The sequence below is a fragment of the Phoenix dactylifera genome, chromosome 15 (assembly GCF_009389715.1).
Source record: "Phoenix dactylifera cultivar Barhee BC4 chromosome 15, palm_55x_up_171113_PBpolish2nd_filt_p, whole genome shotgun sequence".
In the NCBI taxonomy this organism is placed as follows: domain Eukaryota; kingdom Viridiplantae; phylum Streptophyta; class Magnoliopsida; order Arecales; family Arecaceae; genus Phoenix; species Phoenix dactylifera.
Window position 1 is genome coordinate 7,485,315 of NC_052406.1, and position 17,236 is coordinate 7,502,550.

At 43.8% G+C, this 17,236-nt stretch overlaps 2 protein-coding genes and 1 non-coding gene across 4 annotated transcripts; 1 reads left to right on the plus strand and 2 right to left on the minus strand.

Moving 5' to 3' along the window:
- The first annotated feature begins 430 nt into the window (after positions 1 to 430).
- On the plus strand, positions 431 to 1,499 carry LOC103720226 (transcription factor ILI5-like). Of its 2 annotated transcripts, none has more exons than XM_039134301.1 (2): positions 431 to 1,016; positions 1,108 to 1,499. In XM_039134301.1, exons 1-2 carry the CDS (start codon positions 915 to 917, stop codon positions 1,264 to 1,266), a joined length of 261 nt encoding a protein of 86 aa, XP_038990229.1. In that variant the 5' UTR covers positions 431 to 914; the 3' UTR covers positions 1,267 to 1,499. The 2 variants fall into 2 exon arrangements, with proteins under 2 accessions (XP_038990229.1, XP_026665456.1); XM_026809655.2 differs by having other exon boundaries at positions 631 to 1,016; positions 1,111 to 1,499.
- Positions 1,500 to 8,487: 6,988 nt separating this feature from the next.
- On the minus strand, positions 8,488 to 16,026 carry LOC103720232 (40S ribosomal protein S9-2-like). The gene is made up of 3 exons (XM_039134302.1): positions 15,893 to 16,026; positions 14,857 to 15,238; positions 8,488 to 8,914 (listed from the first exon to the last, which is right to left on the minus strand). The coding sequence occupies exons 1-3, from the start codon at positions 15,918 to 15,920 to the stop codon at positions 8,731 to 8,733; spliced, it is 594 nt and encodes a 197-aa protein (XP_038990230.1). The 5' UTR covers positions 15,921 to 16,026; the 3' UTR covers positions 8,488 to 8,730.
- LOC113463594 lies at positions 13,017 to 13,110 on the minus strand. Its single transcript, XR_003388095.1, has one exon. It is a non-coding gene; the product is annotated as a small nucleolar RNA Z161/Z228 (small nucleolar RNA).
- Positions 16,027 to 17,236: the final 1,210 nt, after the last annotated feature.

Sequence of the window (17,236 nt, forward strand, 5' to 3'; positions counted from 1 at the left end):
TAAGCGAACATGGTGGGATCGATGGAGATTATGTTTACCTGAGAGGTCTTCTCCAGAAGAGAAGACAACGAACAGGACGGGAGGTGGTGCTATTCTCAACCACAAGGGAGACAAGGCATCTTTTGGGTTTAGTGTAGAAGTAATTAATTTAAGACTTGGGTGGGTAAAGCCTCTACTGTATGGAGCAAGAGTTCAGAAGTCCCGAGTTTATTTTAATCCTAGTCGCAGGCAAGTGGGAGAAAGATGACGAGGAGCAAGAGCTTAACATGGTCGACATACGGCATGAGTTTGCCAATGAATCGGCTTAGATCGAGTATTTATTGAAAAAAAAAAGAAAAGATTTGCCACGAGTGTAGGAGGTAATGGAACAAATAAAATTTCGAAAGAAAGAAACTTAAAATTTAGAATTAAACAAAAAATAATATTAGTTTTACAAGTAACAAGCACGGAAGAGGCAAATAGCTAAAGAGTATGGCTCCGACGACAATAATGATATCATCATGGAGTTTATGATCACTCTAAAAAGATCTGGGCTCCATCAACTATCTAATCACACAATATCATAGTACGGCCCGGGGAAAAATCACGAATCATACAATATTCCCATGTTCTTAAGAATTCCGGAGAAGAAATTTATTGCTTGGATTAGAATGCCATGGAAAGCGGTGAGTGCAGCAGGATGAGCAAGATGGGCCTACCACGAAAAACAGTAAGGGACATGTAGGCCCTTGAAACTTTCTTAATATATGTTCTCATTAGCTTGCCTTTTTACATGCCCCTCCATCTCTTTCTCCCTCTCCCACCTCCTTTCTCCCCCGCTATAAATTTCCCTTCCTTTCTCTCCCTTTCCGTCTCTCTCACACCATTTCCTTCCTTCCGATTTCCCCCTCGTTCCCCATCCAAACCCCTCAAGAATGTCCAGCAGAAGGTCCAGGATCACAGAGGAGGAGATCAATGAGCTCATCTCCAAGCTCCAGTCTATACTCCCTGAGAGCCGCCGACGAGGCACTAGCAGGGTAAGCTTCCAACCTACCCACCATTTTCCCATACCATGTTGAGCTGGATGTGAAGTCTAATCAGAGCTCTCACAATATTTATGTACTGAAGCAGGCTTCGGCCTCCAAGCTACTAAAGGAGACATGCAACTACATCAAGAGCCTCCACCGGGAGGTCGACGACCTCAGCGACCGCCTCTCCGATCTCTTGGCCACCATGGACACCAACAGCGCCCACGCCGAGATTGTCCGGAGCCTCCTTCGGTCTTAAATATGAGAGTTAGTCTTACCGTTACTATATCCTAATGTACAACTATTTATAAGCTTAGGACCGGACCAGGAGTAGCGTTAGCTCTTCTTTTTTTTTTTCTTTCCTTTTCATGTACATTTCTTTGAGGTTTTAGGCTCGATCGAGTTGTTTCCCCAAGCAACCGACCAGCAACCACCGCTGAGAAATCTAAATCTCATGTAATGCATCTTCTTCTTCTCCTTCTTCTTCTACTACTCTCGGTCGCCTTTATTTTATTCTATTTCTCACCTTCTTGCCTGCTTCCAGCTCTCCAATTCTGTCCGTACCTCATGTGAGAAGGTTTCGCTATCTAACTACAATAAAAGAAAAAAAAAAAAAAGTTGGACTCCCCTCTGCGTTCAGACCGTTCCGGTGCACGCCGGAACCACATTAAGAATCCTACCCTCGTGGCGAGTGGCGATCAAAAGAAAGGGATAGCATTGTGAGGGGATTTCAGTGATGGGGATTAAGTGGTTCCGGCGGAGCAACGGAACGGACATGGGTCCCACGAAGATGCTGATCGAGGGTGCGAGATCGGACGGCTGGCGGCGAGGGATGACGGCCAATTGGGCGCGAGGAGTCGGCGTCCGGATTTACCAGCCTCAGAACGTGATGCGGGCTTAATCCTTAGCTACGGTGGGGCCCGCGATAATGATGTGGCCCCCACCATCCAATCAGTGCACGTTTCGCTTCTCCCTCCCGCGGTCACAGAGAGTTAGTTGAGCTGACGGTTACACACACGGAAAAAGCGCGATTAGAAGTTACACCGAAAGAGCAAAACAATTCTCTTTCCACGTACGCCCCTACAAGACTGACAATTTTACCTACACATAGACAGTCTATTTTGTACAAATAGAACAGGGGTAGACAAGGAATAAAAAAAAAATAATGGAAGACTGAAATGGAGTTCCGGCTCCGCCGGTAAGCGTGTTTCCTTCCCGTCCGGACCTGCGCCAAGCGGAAGTTCGTGGGAAAAGTTAGGTAGGGTTCGGTTAATGAATGAGGGTATAAAGGCAATTTTGAGCGAAGAAAAAGAATATATATGTGGATATGAAATGACTTTCATACCCCTAGGAGTAAGGGTATTTGATGGAATCACAGGGGTAGAATCAGTCATTTGGTGAGGTGTACGAAGTGGTTCAGATTTCAGGAGGAGGAGGATAGGACCGTGGGGGATAAACGTATAAGGGTAAACGAGGTGCGCTAACTGTCGCCAAAGATTAAAAAAATTAATATTATAGATATTTCAAATAAATTCCATCAATAAATTAGAAAAGGAAAGGAAGAAAGAAATGATGAAATTTATGAGAAATGATGAATTAGTGTTGCTTTTTTTTTTTCCTTTGAAGTAAAAGAGAAAAAAAATCCTGTTAAATTGAAATTGGGGAAAAAACATCATCTATGATGAGAAAGAATAGGAAAAGATCGATCGCCAAAGTAAAATGATATGTAAAAAAAATGAAAAAAAACAAGATTGAATTGAAGAAGGACTCGTTCCAAACTCTGGTATCAGCGGACGGACGACCCGATCATCGCCTTATTCCCAAGAGGGGAAGATGCATTTATAGAAAGGAGAGGGGCAGATGGAGGAGGAGGTAGGGTTTTTTTGGGGGGGTACATCGGCTGCTCACACTGCTCTCGCGTAAGCACAACCAACTGCATCACTAGCAATAAGGCTACACAACGTAGAAGAAACGAAAAATAGTTGGGTCCAAAGGACACCTTCCGAATGATGAGCAGCAAATGAGGCAACCTAGTCAGCAGCTTGGTTCACCCTCCTAAGGACGTGCCTGACCTGGACCGCACGACACTCCCGAAGCAAATGGCATGTGTCAACTAGAAGAGGATGCTCTGCCTCCTCCGGCCTCCCCTCTCATAGGCGCACAATCAGCGAGGCTGAGTCTCCCTTCAGGATGATGTAGCCTGTCTCCAGAACATATCTCGCATAGGAGAGTCCCTCCGATGCAGCCCTGAGCTCCGCCCCAAATACTGATGCCTCAAAGGAACGACGCCCCCCGCCGCAATCAACCTGAAATTCTCTGATCATAAATGCCACTCCCGCACCATCACCACCGCTGGGCAAGCTCCCATCAAAATTCACCTTAAGATGACCAGGGGATAGGGGATCCCAAGAAACAAGAGCAAACTTAGGCGCTATAAAAGCGGAGAGGGGGCTTAAGATGTCCTTAGCCACCGTAGATGAATCAGTCTCAACAGTCTCAATGACCTCCACTGCCTGATGGAGGGCTCGCTCCACAACATACCTCATAGGAGCCCTCCTATCCTCAAAACTCGGGCATTCCTGTCCAGCCAAATATGGTACACCAAGTAAACAGCAGGAACTCTCCACCTTGCAGTGCTCGGAGATCGTATGGCGGACCTCACCTGCCGAAGGAACTCCCCCACCGCAATACCAGACCCCGGCAGGGAAAACGATGTCCTCCTCCAAACCTGAGCTACCCGGGGGCACTCAAACAGAGCATGGCTAAAAGTCTCCACCGAATTCGGGTAGTCCACACACATCTACGGAATTCTGACTCTCCTCCTGGCCAGCATACACCTGGCAAGCAGGCAGTCCCATACCACCTTCCAGATGAACAGGGCCACTTGGGGGTGGACACGCATCCTCCAAATCCAACTGTCATCACATCGCCTAACCACCATGTCCCCCAGCATAGCATGTATGTTAGCCGACCGCGCCCTAACCGATCCAAATGCAGCCCACACCAGTCTGTCCAACCCACCCCAGGGTATCGGGATGGCAAGTACCCTCTTAGCTAACTGTGCCCCGAAGGCCTCCCTAATCAAACCCTTATCCCACTAGTCCACGTCGGGAACCATCAGATCACTAATTCTGAGTCCGGAAAATCTCACTGAATTGACCATCGTCGGCATCCAACAAAGTAGAAGCTCCGTCAACCACCTATCTTCCAGAACATCAACAGACTGCCCATCCCCAGTCATCCACCTGATCGTCGGTAGAACCGATAGGGCGGAGAAGTAAATCTCCCGCCACATGAAGGAACAATGACATGACACCCGACCTGAAGCTCCACCCCAGTCGAGTAAGCACCATACTTGGCCCTCAATAAGCCGCTCCACAGGCTGTCCGACCCCAAGATAAACTTGGCGGCGCACCGCGCCGCTAAAACCTTCCGCCTCACCAACAATGATTGAACCCCCAATCCACCATATTTGAGCAGCTGGCAAACAACCTCTCACGCAATCAAATGAATGCCCATCCTGCCCTCTCACCTGCCCCATATGAAGTCTCTGAACACCTGCTCCAAGGATCTCAAAAGACTCATCAGGATCAATGTATTAGCTAGCAAGTACACCAGCATCGAGCTCAAGGCCGACTGCACTATGGTGATCCGTCCCATCACGGAAAGAGCATCCATCTACCATCCCTCTAGTCTGCGCTTGATACTTAGCTCAACCTCTGAACAGTCACAATGCCGAAAATGCCGGCCAGTGATGGAAACCCCAAGGTATCTCATGGTGCCCTCCTACTCCCCCATGCCTAGGATCTCTTGGATGGAGGCCTTGACCTGCAGCTGAATCCTCGGACTGAAACAAATAGCAAACTTGGCCCTATTCACCTGCTGACCCAAGGCAGAACAATAATCATCCAGGATGTCCCGGATCACCCTTGCCACCTACCACGTCACCCGAACCAGTAATAGACAGTCATTGGCGAATAATAGATGTGATATCTGGTACGCCCCCAATGCCGGACTATACACCTCTAGGGTTTGCTGCTCAGCCACATGCCGAAGGGCCATGGATAGCGTATCAAAGCAAAGAATAAAGAGCAATGGGGACAACGGGCAGCCCCATTGGAGACTAATCACCGATTCGAAGAATTGTGTGGGTCAGCCGTTCACCAGGATGGCGAAAGTGGGAGAAGACACACACCCCATAATCCAGTCAATCCACTACTCATGGAAACCAAAACTCACCAATGAACTCCGCAAAAAGTCCCATCCCATCCTATCATAGGCCCTCTCCATGTCTAGCTTAATGCTTATCAAGCTCCTCCGACTCGAAGCTCTCTGAAGATCAAACATGAACTCCTGGGTAATGAGAATGTTGTCTGTGATACTGCGCCCTTCCACAAATGTACCTTGCTCCTGGCTGATAAGTCTAGATAGAACACCCCGAAGCCTGGCGACAAGAACCTTTGTCGTAGCCTTGTACAAGGTCGCACACAAGCTGATCAGCCGATGGTGGGCCGGCTCCGAGGCATCCATCCTTTTCGAAATCAGAGTAACAAATGTCCTTTTCCAAACTGTTGGTAGGACTACCGAGCTGAAGAACTGCTATATGACCTCCACCACATCCTGACTGATGACTGACCAATACCTCCTGAAGAAAACTAGGGAGAAGTCGTCCGAACCCAGAGCCCAGTCCTCCCCCAATGACCATAGAGCCTCCCTAATATCATCTGCAGAGATAGCCCTAATTAAATCAGCATTCTCCTCCTCTGTGACTCTGGCAGAAGGCAGTGGCATCAAAGGGGAACCTTCCCTGTCCGCCTAGTCTGTCCACCTGAATTTGAAGAACAATTCCAACACCCGCCTAACAGCAACTAGGTCCTCCGTCATCTGGCCATTTGTATCCTTGAAACTTCTGATTCTGTTCTTCTGCCTCCGGATGATAGTAGACTGATGGAAGAATCTGGTGTTCCGATCCCCCTCCCTAATCCACTGGACCCAGAACTTTTGCCTCCAAAAAGTTTCCTGTTGGCGAAGAAATGAATCATGGGTAGACATATAGGATCTAAGCTCCTCTAGCTCCCTTGGAGACAACCCACCTCCCTGCATCTCCTGAGTTTGTAGCCTGGAAATAGCCTCCTCGGCCTCCTCCACCCTTCTAAAGATGTTACCTACCTGCTTCCTATTCCACCGCTGCAATCGCCGCCTGGTTAACTCCAATTTGTGGGAAACTCTGTAAATAGCATTCCCCCTAACTGGTACTCGTCAAGCCTCACGGACCACCTCCTAAGAGCGGGGGTATGACAACCATAGTTTTTCGAATCTAAATGGACAACGAAAAGGAGTAGGGGAGGAGGTACTAACCAAGATCGGGCAGTGATCCGAGGTAGGTGACTCACTCGGTAGTCCGGAAAGCTCTACACCTAACTGCCTATGGCGAAGACTTTGTCTATACGCTCCCAAACCCTGACCTACCCCTGACGATTGTTGCACCACGTAAACCTGGGGCCATCAAAGCCAAGGTCCACCAGACCATTACATGTGACGAAGTTCTAAAACTCTCTAACCTCCCGCTTGTTGGTAAAGCTCTTTTCCCCATCTTCTTTCGCGGGCCATCTATGCAATTGAAATCCCCAGCTACTAGTAGAGGATGACCCAGTTGGTTGATTTTGGCTATCTCCTCCTACAGAATTCTTCTATTCCGAAAATCTGTACGGGCATATATAGCACCAAGAACCTACGGCCTAGTTGTGCTGTCCAAGATCACCATCACGACCACGTGACCAAGGGGCACATGGGGGGCACGTGAGGAGACACGTGGAGGGGGTTGGGCGTTTTGAGTGGGGCGGGGGCGGAGGTGTCAGGGTCAGAAAGAGAGTCGTCGCGGCGACGCCGGGTATGACGGTGCCACGTAGGGGTTAACGGTGGGTCATGGCTAGAGGCAATCATCGAGGACACGCTGGCTCTTTAATTACCAACTGATTCGGGTGGAACAACGAGCCATTGATTTTGAGAGTCGTGCGGGGAAGACATGTAAGTCCGTTCCATACGATTCTAGCACGAATTCCCAAGTGCAGCTGTTTGACTCCTGGAGTCGCAGCTGGGACAAATCTCCCCGGACAAAAAGGCACCACTTGACTTTAAAACATAAAAAGTTCAGGATACTTTGAACAATGAGATTCTCAACGGCAAAGCCAAGAAACATATTTCTTGCTCGATGAAAAAAATATACCAAAGTGTGTGTTCTAAAGGTGTTCTTGATTTCTAAAGTGATTACAAAAATAATTGAATACCTTGCATGTTACATTGTTAATAACTAAATTCCTTTCTTTTTAGTAAATAAAAAGTTTTTTAATCAAAAAATAGAAGAGTTTTTTTGGTCAAAACATGGAGGATTTTTTTAATCAAAAAATAGAGGATATTTTAGAATAAAAGTGAAAAGTGGAATTTTAAAAAACTCATTCAAAATTGAGATATAATGGGTGGGCAAAGTTTAGACATTGCTGTGCTCACAAATTTTAGTTTTAAATCTCAGGTTCTATCTGAAAATAAGAGATACTTTTTACGAGGCAAGCAGAAATTGCTCTAAACTTTTTACCAGCTCCAAGGTTAGTTGCTCTAATGGAATTAGATTTAACAGTTTCTCTCGTTAACGATATTTTAAGACAAAATAATGTTGGGAGTAAATCTGCTTACTAAACCGGAAGATCTAGTTTCTACCCAACCTGATATCGCCAATTTTAAGATTGTGAGACCTGCTGATGTTCGTTGTAAACCTACCTAATGAGACCTCCTACATTTGAAGCCGGATATCCAACTTTCCATGCTCGGTAGGCCCAAATACTTTAGAAATGCTGCTATACTTACGACAACATTTGTTTCCAAAAACTCTGATATCTACACTGTCTTGGACTAACCATCCCTTAGAAGGTATTGTTAAAAGATCATCAATTCCTAAATCAAATTCTCTCTCGATACGTTTCTCAAAAAATCCGATTCGTGCTGTAATACATCTGAATTCATCCAATATGTCAGTCCTGCCCTAGCATCTAATTCCAGCTAGAAGAAAATTCTCAGATCCGCCACTGGCTTTTATTGGACATGAAGAATAGTTATTATCGTTCCAGTTATTAGACTCATAAGTCGCAAACAATGCGAAAGAACAGCAATTTTGTACCCTTCTGAAACATGCTGCTGATCTACCCAGCAATTCAATCCAAAAACAGCATCTCCTTTCCCACAACAGTAGCCGTTGTAAATTGCAGCCATTAAGGTGGAAAAGACCGATACACAACAACCTTACATAATTTTATAACTTCACAACAATCCTTATCCACTATTATTTCACTTCATCTTACACACACTTTAAAAGAAGCACCAATAATTTCTAGAAATAGTGACAAAAACATATAACCCTGAGAAAACGAAACAGAGTAAACCTTAAAGCAAATAATTCAAAACAGACAAGCAAAACTGGAAGGAAAAATCAGTGCAAACTACTGCATCACATCGGTGATGCAATCCACTTTCAGCATACTCTCATAATATAACATCAACATATATAACATCCAAATAAGAGCTGAGAGAATAGAGCAACACAAAATCATATTCCAATAGTCAGAAAAGAAAGAACAAGATGGTTTACTAGCTGAATCTAACAAGAGTCTTCATAGCAATATTTTAGAAACTAAATTGACAATTATTTGCTACTAGGACCATAATCAAGCTCTTAATCTTCATCTTCCTCATCACCATCACCTCCTGCTGCCTTTTTGGCTGCTGCCTTCTGGTTCTTTCGCTTCACTCTTCCAGGGCGGCCTCCACCAAATGGGCTATTGAGAGCAAAATCAATGTGCTTAGCCGAGTCAACCCTCACCATAAAGGAAGGAATGTTCACCACCTGGCGGCCCACCCTGCAACAGGAGGTTCAAAGGAATTTATTCAAGACATCCACAGGACCACATCAGGGTCAAAAAGTGAGAATTATAGAGCTAATCCTTATACAGAAACCATCAGAACATAGTATGAAAGAAATTGTGATGGTTAGATATATTTTAAATATGTAATTAGCCAACAGAAAATGAAAGAAAACAATCAACTTTCTTTTCATACATGAGAAAGCTAGATGCTGCGTCATACGACCGATATGAGATAAGCATGGCACCATGCTTAGTAGTTATAGAGTAGAGGTGGTTGTAGTGCAAAAATATTGCAAAACAGGACTGCTGCTTAACTAACAAACCGAAGTCATGAAAAAAGAATAATGGAACAAGAAACAGAAACAAAGCCCATGCTTTCACAAGGGACAAGAAAAACAAGAATATTTATAGCAGTTCAAACTTAATGAATTGTGAAGAATTGGTTAATGGTCAGAATTCTAGATTTTGAAGCATAAGGAAGAAAATAAAATCTCCTTAAAGAAAAGCTTGATCATTCAAAGACAGACTAAACAAGTAAAATAAAACTGACGTGATAGCATGGCATCCTGAGAGTGTTTGATGGAATAACTCAGAACTATGAGCCAGTAATGATATGACATTTTATAGCATTTCTGCGTAAGAACCAAACACAACATTGTTTTTTTTAAAAACAAAAATCTATTGTGCCATCATGATAATCCCAAAATCAACTAAAAATCTGATTTTCCAAAATGAAATTGGAAACTATATTACAGTTATATTATGACTGCAGGTAATAAATAGAGGGGCAAGACGCTGAAAAGAAAACCAAAATTATATCTTAAAACCAAAAATATGATTGATAAAAGCCTTGCCCAGGGTTCGCCGTACCAGGCCAAACCGAACGGTACACCCCGTACCGGGTTCAGTACCAGTACCCTATATGAGAGGCGTACAGAGTGTCGGTACGCTGAAAGGACATCATAACATACCGTGCCAATATGGTGCTAGTCTAGTACCAGTAAGGCTGCAAATGGGTCGGGTTAACCCGTGACCCGACCCGCGTAGAATTTTAGGACCCACGGGGCCGGGTCCTAAATTTGGACATGTTCTATTTTTCGAGTCCGGTCTGGGTCAACCCAATCTCACTCCGACGCGGCCCGACCCGACCCATTTTTTTTGGGTCAATTTTGGATCGTTTATCAAAAGATCTGATCCGATCCGACCCGAACTTGGATTACCCGTTTAGACCCGCAGGCCGCAAGCCTAGATCTGGAGGGCCATAGGCCGCCAACTTCTCCTCCGAGGTCTCGTTGCCCGAGGCCGGATCCTCACTCCGTCTCCTCACGTACCGAGCAGACTCATCGGGGGATGTCGACACTGTGCTTTTGGACGAGGTCGTGGAATGGGGTTTTGCCGGTCGGGAGCTCAAGGAGGGCGTCGAAGCTGTAGACGTCAGAGTGAGGGGTGAAAAAGCGGGAACAGGGGTGGCGGGTCTCCGGGGCGCAGTAGAAGAGGGAGGAGGGGAGGTGGTCGTCGTCGTCGTGGGAGGGGAGGAGCCAGGGAACGAGGCCATAGTCAATGAAGCAGGACTCGAAGTCGCCACCAAGGAGAACGTTGGACGTTGGAGGTTTTGGAATCCGAGCCCCCTGTCTGGCAGAGGAACCCTAGATCTGAAGAAGTCGAGAAGACCCTTCCTTCCCAAATTGATCTCCCCCTTCTGCACGCCCGTGCATCTCTTCTGTGTTCGGCAACTTCGGCGTGCTTCGTCCCTTCTCCCAAGGTATGTCCCTCCTCCGAAACCCTCTTCCTCCTCCTTGGATCTCACTTGCGACCCCGACACCACCCTCTTCCTCCTCGGATTTCACCTGCAACCCCAGACCCACCCTCTTACTCCTCGGATCTCACCTGCAACCCAAATGCCACACTTTTCCCCCTCGGATCTTACCCCGATCACGATGCCATGCACCCTCTTCCAACTCCTCCTTAGATCTCACATGTGACCCTAACGTCGCCCTCTCTAGACATTGCCCTCCTCCTCCTTCGATCTCACATGCAAACATGATGCCGACATCTCCCGATGCTGTTTTCTTCCTCCTCCTCTCCCCTCTTTGACATGCCGCCGTCACTTACTCGCATATGCGAACCTGACCCGGATCCGACCCAGACCCGACTCGGACCCTAATTATTCGGGTTGGGTCTGGGTTATACATGGACCCGACCCGGATCAGACCCGAATTATTCGGGTCGAGTCCAAGTTATACATAGATCCGACCTGACCCAAATGACCCATTGGGTCCAAAATTATGGTTGTGGACCCGACCCAACCCAATCTTCAATTGGGTGAAGACTGGGTCGGGTCTGGGTCTATAATTAGGATCTGAACGAGAAATCGGATCGGGTCAAAGTCACTCAAGATCCGACCCGACCCATTTGCACCCCTAGGCACCAGTATAGGGTCCGGTACCGAGATGACGAACCTTAGCCTTGCCTAGTAGTTTGTGCCTCAATTAACAAATCCTTCAATCACCATTGCCACCAAATCAATGACTTGGCATTCTACCTCCAAAACCATAACTATTTCAAATCTCCTTGACCACAGATCCTAACCAGTTTATCTTCTCATTCCATGCCTCTTTCTTGACCTTCCGATATGAAACCAAACCAACTTCTAAGTTCTAACCAAGTCTTTTTTTATTGCACCTGCTCACGCCATCCAAGGGTGCTTTGGCAGTTTAATATTAACCTAAGACATATTTTTCTTTTTGACTTACAAAGACCCTGTCTGCTATTATAACAAAACTCTTGGAGGTATGACTCCACCCACATTTGACCCAATTTTTGATATATTTACAGAAGTACCAATTATGAGACAGACTAGCCAGGAACGATTCTAATGGTTCTTTTCCTTTTCTCCCGTTTATTCCAAAAAAAATTAGCTCTTTTTCTTTCTATTTCCACTCCATACAAAAGGCACATGTATGACACATGCCAAATAGTAGTCCTAATAGTCCACAAGAAACAAAACCGAACTACAATCACTCTTAGCTAGAACCATGGAAGGGGAAGGGAAGTCATGATCCCAACTTACCGGTCAAGCTATATAAAGCAAACTCTGATACCCGGTTAGCATGTCAAGTGACCTCTCTTGGCAAACATGAGGTAGCATTAAGAAAAAGGATAGCTCAGCAAGCATACCACTGCAGAGACGGTGAGATTTGCAAGTATATGTGTTGTAGGGAGGCGGCCAATCTATGACCGCCTGAGAATCACCTTCGAACTAAAGTGAGGAGACATGGATATTCACTTATCTGCAAGGCCCTCTTTTTATTTTGTATGTATTAACTGCCATCTTGAAAGGTTAGCCTGAGTCATTGACTCGAGGACTGTCAAGCTGGGGGCTGCAGGAGCGGTCTCATGAATGTGACGGTGATTACCAACCAGGCATTTGCTGGGAACAACAAACGATTCGAAAATACAAACACCGAACATTCTGATTAGGAAAGAAGCAACTATTAAAAGAAATAGATGATCAGGAATTTTATTTGTGAATAAATACAAATGACTCTAAGGAAAATATTTGAGCCTTCTATTGTTATATGGGCTTTCAGCCGTGCCTTGATTAGACTGTGGTAAACATGGGGCACACAGTAGCCACACACATACAAATATATATAGACATGTGACAAAGCCCAGATAATAATGATAGGTGCCTATTTGCTACTAATCTAACAAGCATATTACATAAATATCAGTATTGACAAGTCCTTTCTAACTTTAAGGCAAGAATACTATCGAAACAACTAATGGGAGACTCCAAATGAAAAGGACTAAAATTAATGCTACTCATAGATCTGGTGATCTCACAAAAGAATAATATTATTACTTATTGTGCCCAGGCAAAAAGATATCATAAGAGAAAAGAAAATAGTTAACATAAATCACAAAATGGAGATACCATGGAGTTCCAGAATAGTTAAAGAGGAAGAATGTCGCTCTTTCAATCACAAGAATTTCAGACAAAATCATCATCACCACACTCTCAACTCTCAAGCAAGAACAATGAAAAAAAGATATTCAAAAACATAAACAAGATCCATAGGAAAAAAATAAAGATACCATCAGAGAAAAATAGGTTGCATCAATCTAGACATCAAACTGTCTCAGACGACCGTCGTGAGAAACATTAACTTATTCTCATCATATGGTGCATCCATATATTTTCACTTGAAATAAGAAATTAAAAGTGCACATAACTTATTGGGGAAAAAAAGCATCTATGGTAAAAATGGAAAAGAGGAAAAAATATAGAGAAAAAGAAAAAGAAAATGGAGATAAGAAATCACGCCATCAACCAGCACTTATTGTCTAACTTTACAATCATTTGCTACAAAATTATCAAAGGCTCAAGGCACACAACACATTTTGGTCTCTTTTAGCCTAGGCACAAGGAGCAATGCAAGGAGCGCGCCTTGACGAATTGAGGCACAAAAAACACACAAAATTACTACTAATTATGAATTGTATAAAAATATTAGGTTGCATCAAATATCCAAATGCAACAGGGGACTTAGACCAAAAATAAGAAGAAGATAATACCCTGTTTCAGCATGAAGGAAAAAAAGGGATTTAGTACCCAGTTTCGCATCAGCAAACCAGAAGAAGAATAAAAAGAGAGAGGCTTTGTCCCCTCACATCAGCAGAACAAGAAAAAGGATTAAAGAAAGACTAGGCACCCTGTTTGTCATCACACAGCAGCAGCAGCTGCTGAGAAGAAGATGATGATGAAAGAAGAAGAAGACGACAAGGGACCAGTCCCCTGTTTCACAGAAAAAGATTTTGTCCCCCATTTCACATCAGCAAAACAAGAGAATGGAGAGGTTTGTTGCACCACCCTCAAACTGCCATGAGTTCCTCTTTTCCCACTTTTCATCACTGCTGAAGTCAATTAATTTCTGAAGACTTTACTTTTAATTGTGAAGCTTTGATCAGCTTTAATCAAAGTCTATGATCTAGTCCTGCAGAAGCCCAACAAATTGAGTTTATATAAGCAAGGCATGACCATTTTGTGCCCTAGTGCCTCAACAAGGAATACACATTTGTGCTACCTATGCACCTCACTGAAGGGGCTTTACCTCAACACAGGCAAGGCACTACTTAGGGTGGGCTTCACCTATGCTTTGCACCTAGGCGAGCCTTTCAAAAAACTGGTTTGCTGTCTCGTCGCTTTATACTGTTCTAGAAGTCAGTATCACTTTTTTCAGCAAAGAACTATATGAAGAGCATTGCAAATGAAAGGAAGAATGAAGAGTTACACAACTAATATATATTTTAACATATTTAAAATAATATTTAGATATTAACTCTGGCTTCTTTATTTTTGTCATCCCATATAGCATTTTTTTTCCCGAAGGCTACATTTGTTTCAAGCATAAAGCAGGCATAAATCATAGACTAAGGCTAACACTTGTCAAACAACATTTGGGAAAGAGGCAAAACAAAGGAATAGTTATGCTAGTCAAATATGCTTGTGAAAAGCATTAGCTATTCCAAGGGAGAGCTGTCATAAATTATTCCTGGCATAAAAGTTATCATCCAAATGTTATTCCCAAATGTTGACCCAAATAAAAAAAATGGAATAATTCGTGGCATTATGATCCTCACAAGCCAAACTTTAGCTATTCCCTTTTTTTTTAATGAAAGAGCCAAACAAAGCCTAACTTCAGAAATTTCAAGGTACCATAGACTAAATGAATATATGTCTATAAGTAGAATTCAGGTTGGCTCGACATCCAAGTAGCACATGACTACTGACACATTTTACAATATCTGTATCTGACTAACCACCAAAGTTTTTCAAGTAGTCGGATTCAAGAAAATGTACCCTGTACAGGTCGAGCCAAATCGACACAAAAACGTCAAAAACATGTAAATAACTACACTGCAGCCTGACATACCTGATGTGGCGCTGCCTGATGAGGACCCTGGCATGATGGATAGATTTGGCCATTCCAGACTTGAACACCTGTGTCTGGAGCCGGCGCTCGAGGAAGTTCTCCACGGTGAGGGCCAGAACATAATCAAGCTTGTTCTGGTTCTCATCAAGAAGCCCGAACCGGTTCATCCGGCGCAAGAGGGCCTCTCCCTCAAATATCCTCCGTGGATTCTTCTCATCGAGGGTGAGGAGCTCCCTTGCAGCATTACGGATGCGACTCAGTGCATACTGGACCCTCCAAAGCTCCCGCTTGCACCGGAGCCCGTACTCTCCAACAAGCTTCAGCTCCGCATCCAAACGCTCCTTCTCATATGGACGACGGGGCTTCTTGAAAGTCTTCCCATCTATAGATATTAGTGTTATTCCGGTAAAACATCCCACATAATATAAATAATCGATAGCAATACTAAATCCTCAAAAAGGAAAAAAAAATACGAGCATAACTAATCAAAATCAAAATCTATTTGATGAAAATAAAATTTAGAAGATGTAAGGTATAAACATATATCTCCCCATATATTGGAGATTTAACTGCTTTTAACATACAGATACAAATTGTTAAAATGGAGATCCAATTGTTCCAAACGAGTGTGATCGACTTATTATTCCAGTTCTCCCCATCAAATTGAACACCTCGGGATAAAAATCTCAATTTTTTTGAAGTAACAAATACCAACTGAATTCCCAATGCCTAAAATAACAAAGAAAAAAAACAGTAGCAAAACAGATATTACGTAAATCTAGAGAAAGCATTAGAATATAATCTAGAAATAAAACGTACATCTAAAAAGGCCGATATCGCATCGATTAGGATTAACTCAACTAGATTGAAAAAACAATGAGCAAAATTAGCTATATTAATAGCAAAACGTTCCAAATAAAAAAGAAAACCGGCAAGAAACGATTGAAATCAACGATTAACGACTTCAAATCGAGTAATCTAGCGAGAGAGAACAAGATCTGGAATAAAGAACGAGGAGAGCAGGAAAGAGACTCACAGTTGCGGTAGAAGCTAACGTGGACCATGGCTTGTTACCTCGCCGTCTGCTCTCGCACGCTCGCTCCCTGAAGCCAAAGGAAAGAGGAGCAGCAGGAGGAGGGCCGAGAGATCGACCGCAAAACCCTAGATCGCCATTTTATAGGGCCACCCCGAAACCCTGGCTCGTGTCTTGGGCGACCCATTGGGCTTGGCCTGGCAATGAGGACTGGACCGGGTCGGCCATTTATGTTCATAGTGAATGGGCCAACACGACTGTTGATGTAATCGGTTTGGCCCATGAAGTTCGGACCGCTGGCCCAATAGAACATGTTAAAAACTTTGGAACGCCAGAGATGAGTCATATTTTCTCCTACTTTGTGATGATCATGCTTGTCTGTATACTATCTTGCTGATGCAGCTCCCAAGAGAGGGGATAAAAAAAATATCTGGAAGAGTCAATGGCTCAATATAGCTTTGTATGCATACAATGGGCATGAACTAAAAAGATGAGAAAGATCACATGATTTAAGTTCTTGCTGAGTGGTTAAAGTTTCTGTTTGTTTGATTGCTGCAACTTGAGCAATAGTTGATACTCTTAATTTGATCGCCCAAATCTCACGTTCAGGGATATGTCACTGGAAGTGTGTGGCTTCTGGTATTTGCATAAGAGGCGGGGTTGAGGACTGGGGGTTTGCTATCTTATCCCACTCAACTGCGATATTCATGGTAGGCGTAGGAATAGCAAAAAATAGGGTACCAGCAAAATTTGCCCTACTTGTACCTGAACTTATTTAAAATTTTGTTATCTAAAACCGTTCCAAGTCCGATTAAGAATTTGCCCAAAAATTCCAAATCCGTTCCATTAAAAAACCGTAAATCCGCGAGTATCTGAACTCGCCCGATCAATCTTTATTCGGATCAGGTTATTCCGGTCAGGTCTGGTACCTGAACCGAAATTATTAAAAAAAAAAGAGCCAATAATATTAACTAAAAATAATTATAAATAATTTAGCAAATAATCTAAATACAAATGAGTTTTGTAGCTTATTGGTAAATGTGGTAGTTAGATGTCTTTGAGTTGGGAGATTCAAGTCTTCTCACAATATATATGTTTTTATAAAATTTTATAAGATATATATATATTATATTTCATCAGCTTCGTGCAGCGGAAGGGCCAATTTCAAACCAATTCTAAACCCTAATGGGTTTTAATTTTAAATCCCAAACATGTTCCAAATCCTATAGGATTTTGCTGAATAGAATCCTAAGGTTCGGGATGGGTCGGATACCCAAAAAGACCCACCCGACTGGTATCTCTAGATAGGTGTTTGATAGCAATCTCAAAGACCTGAGACTCACCAGG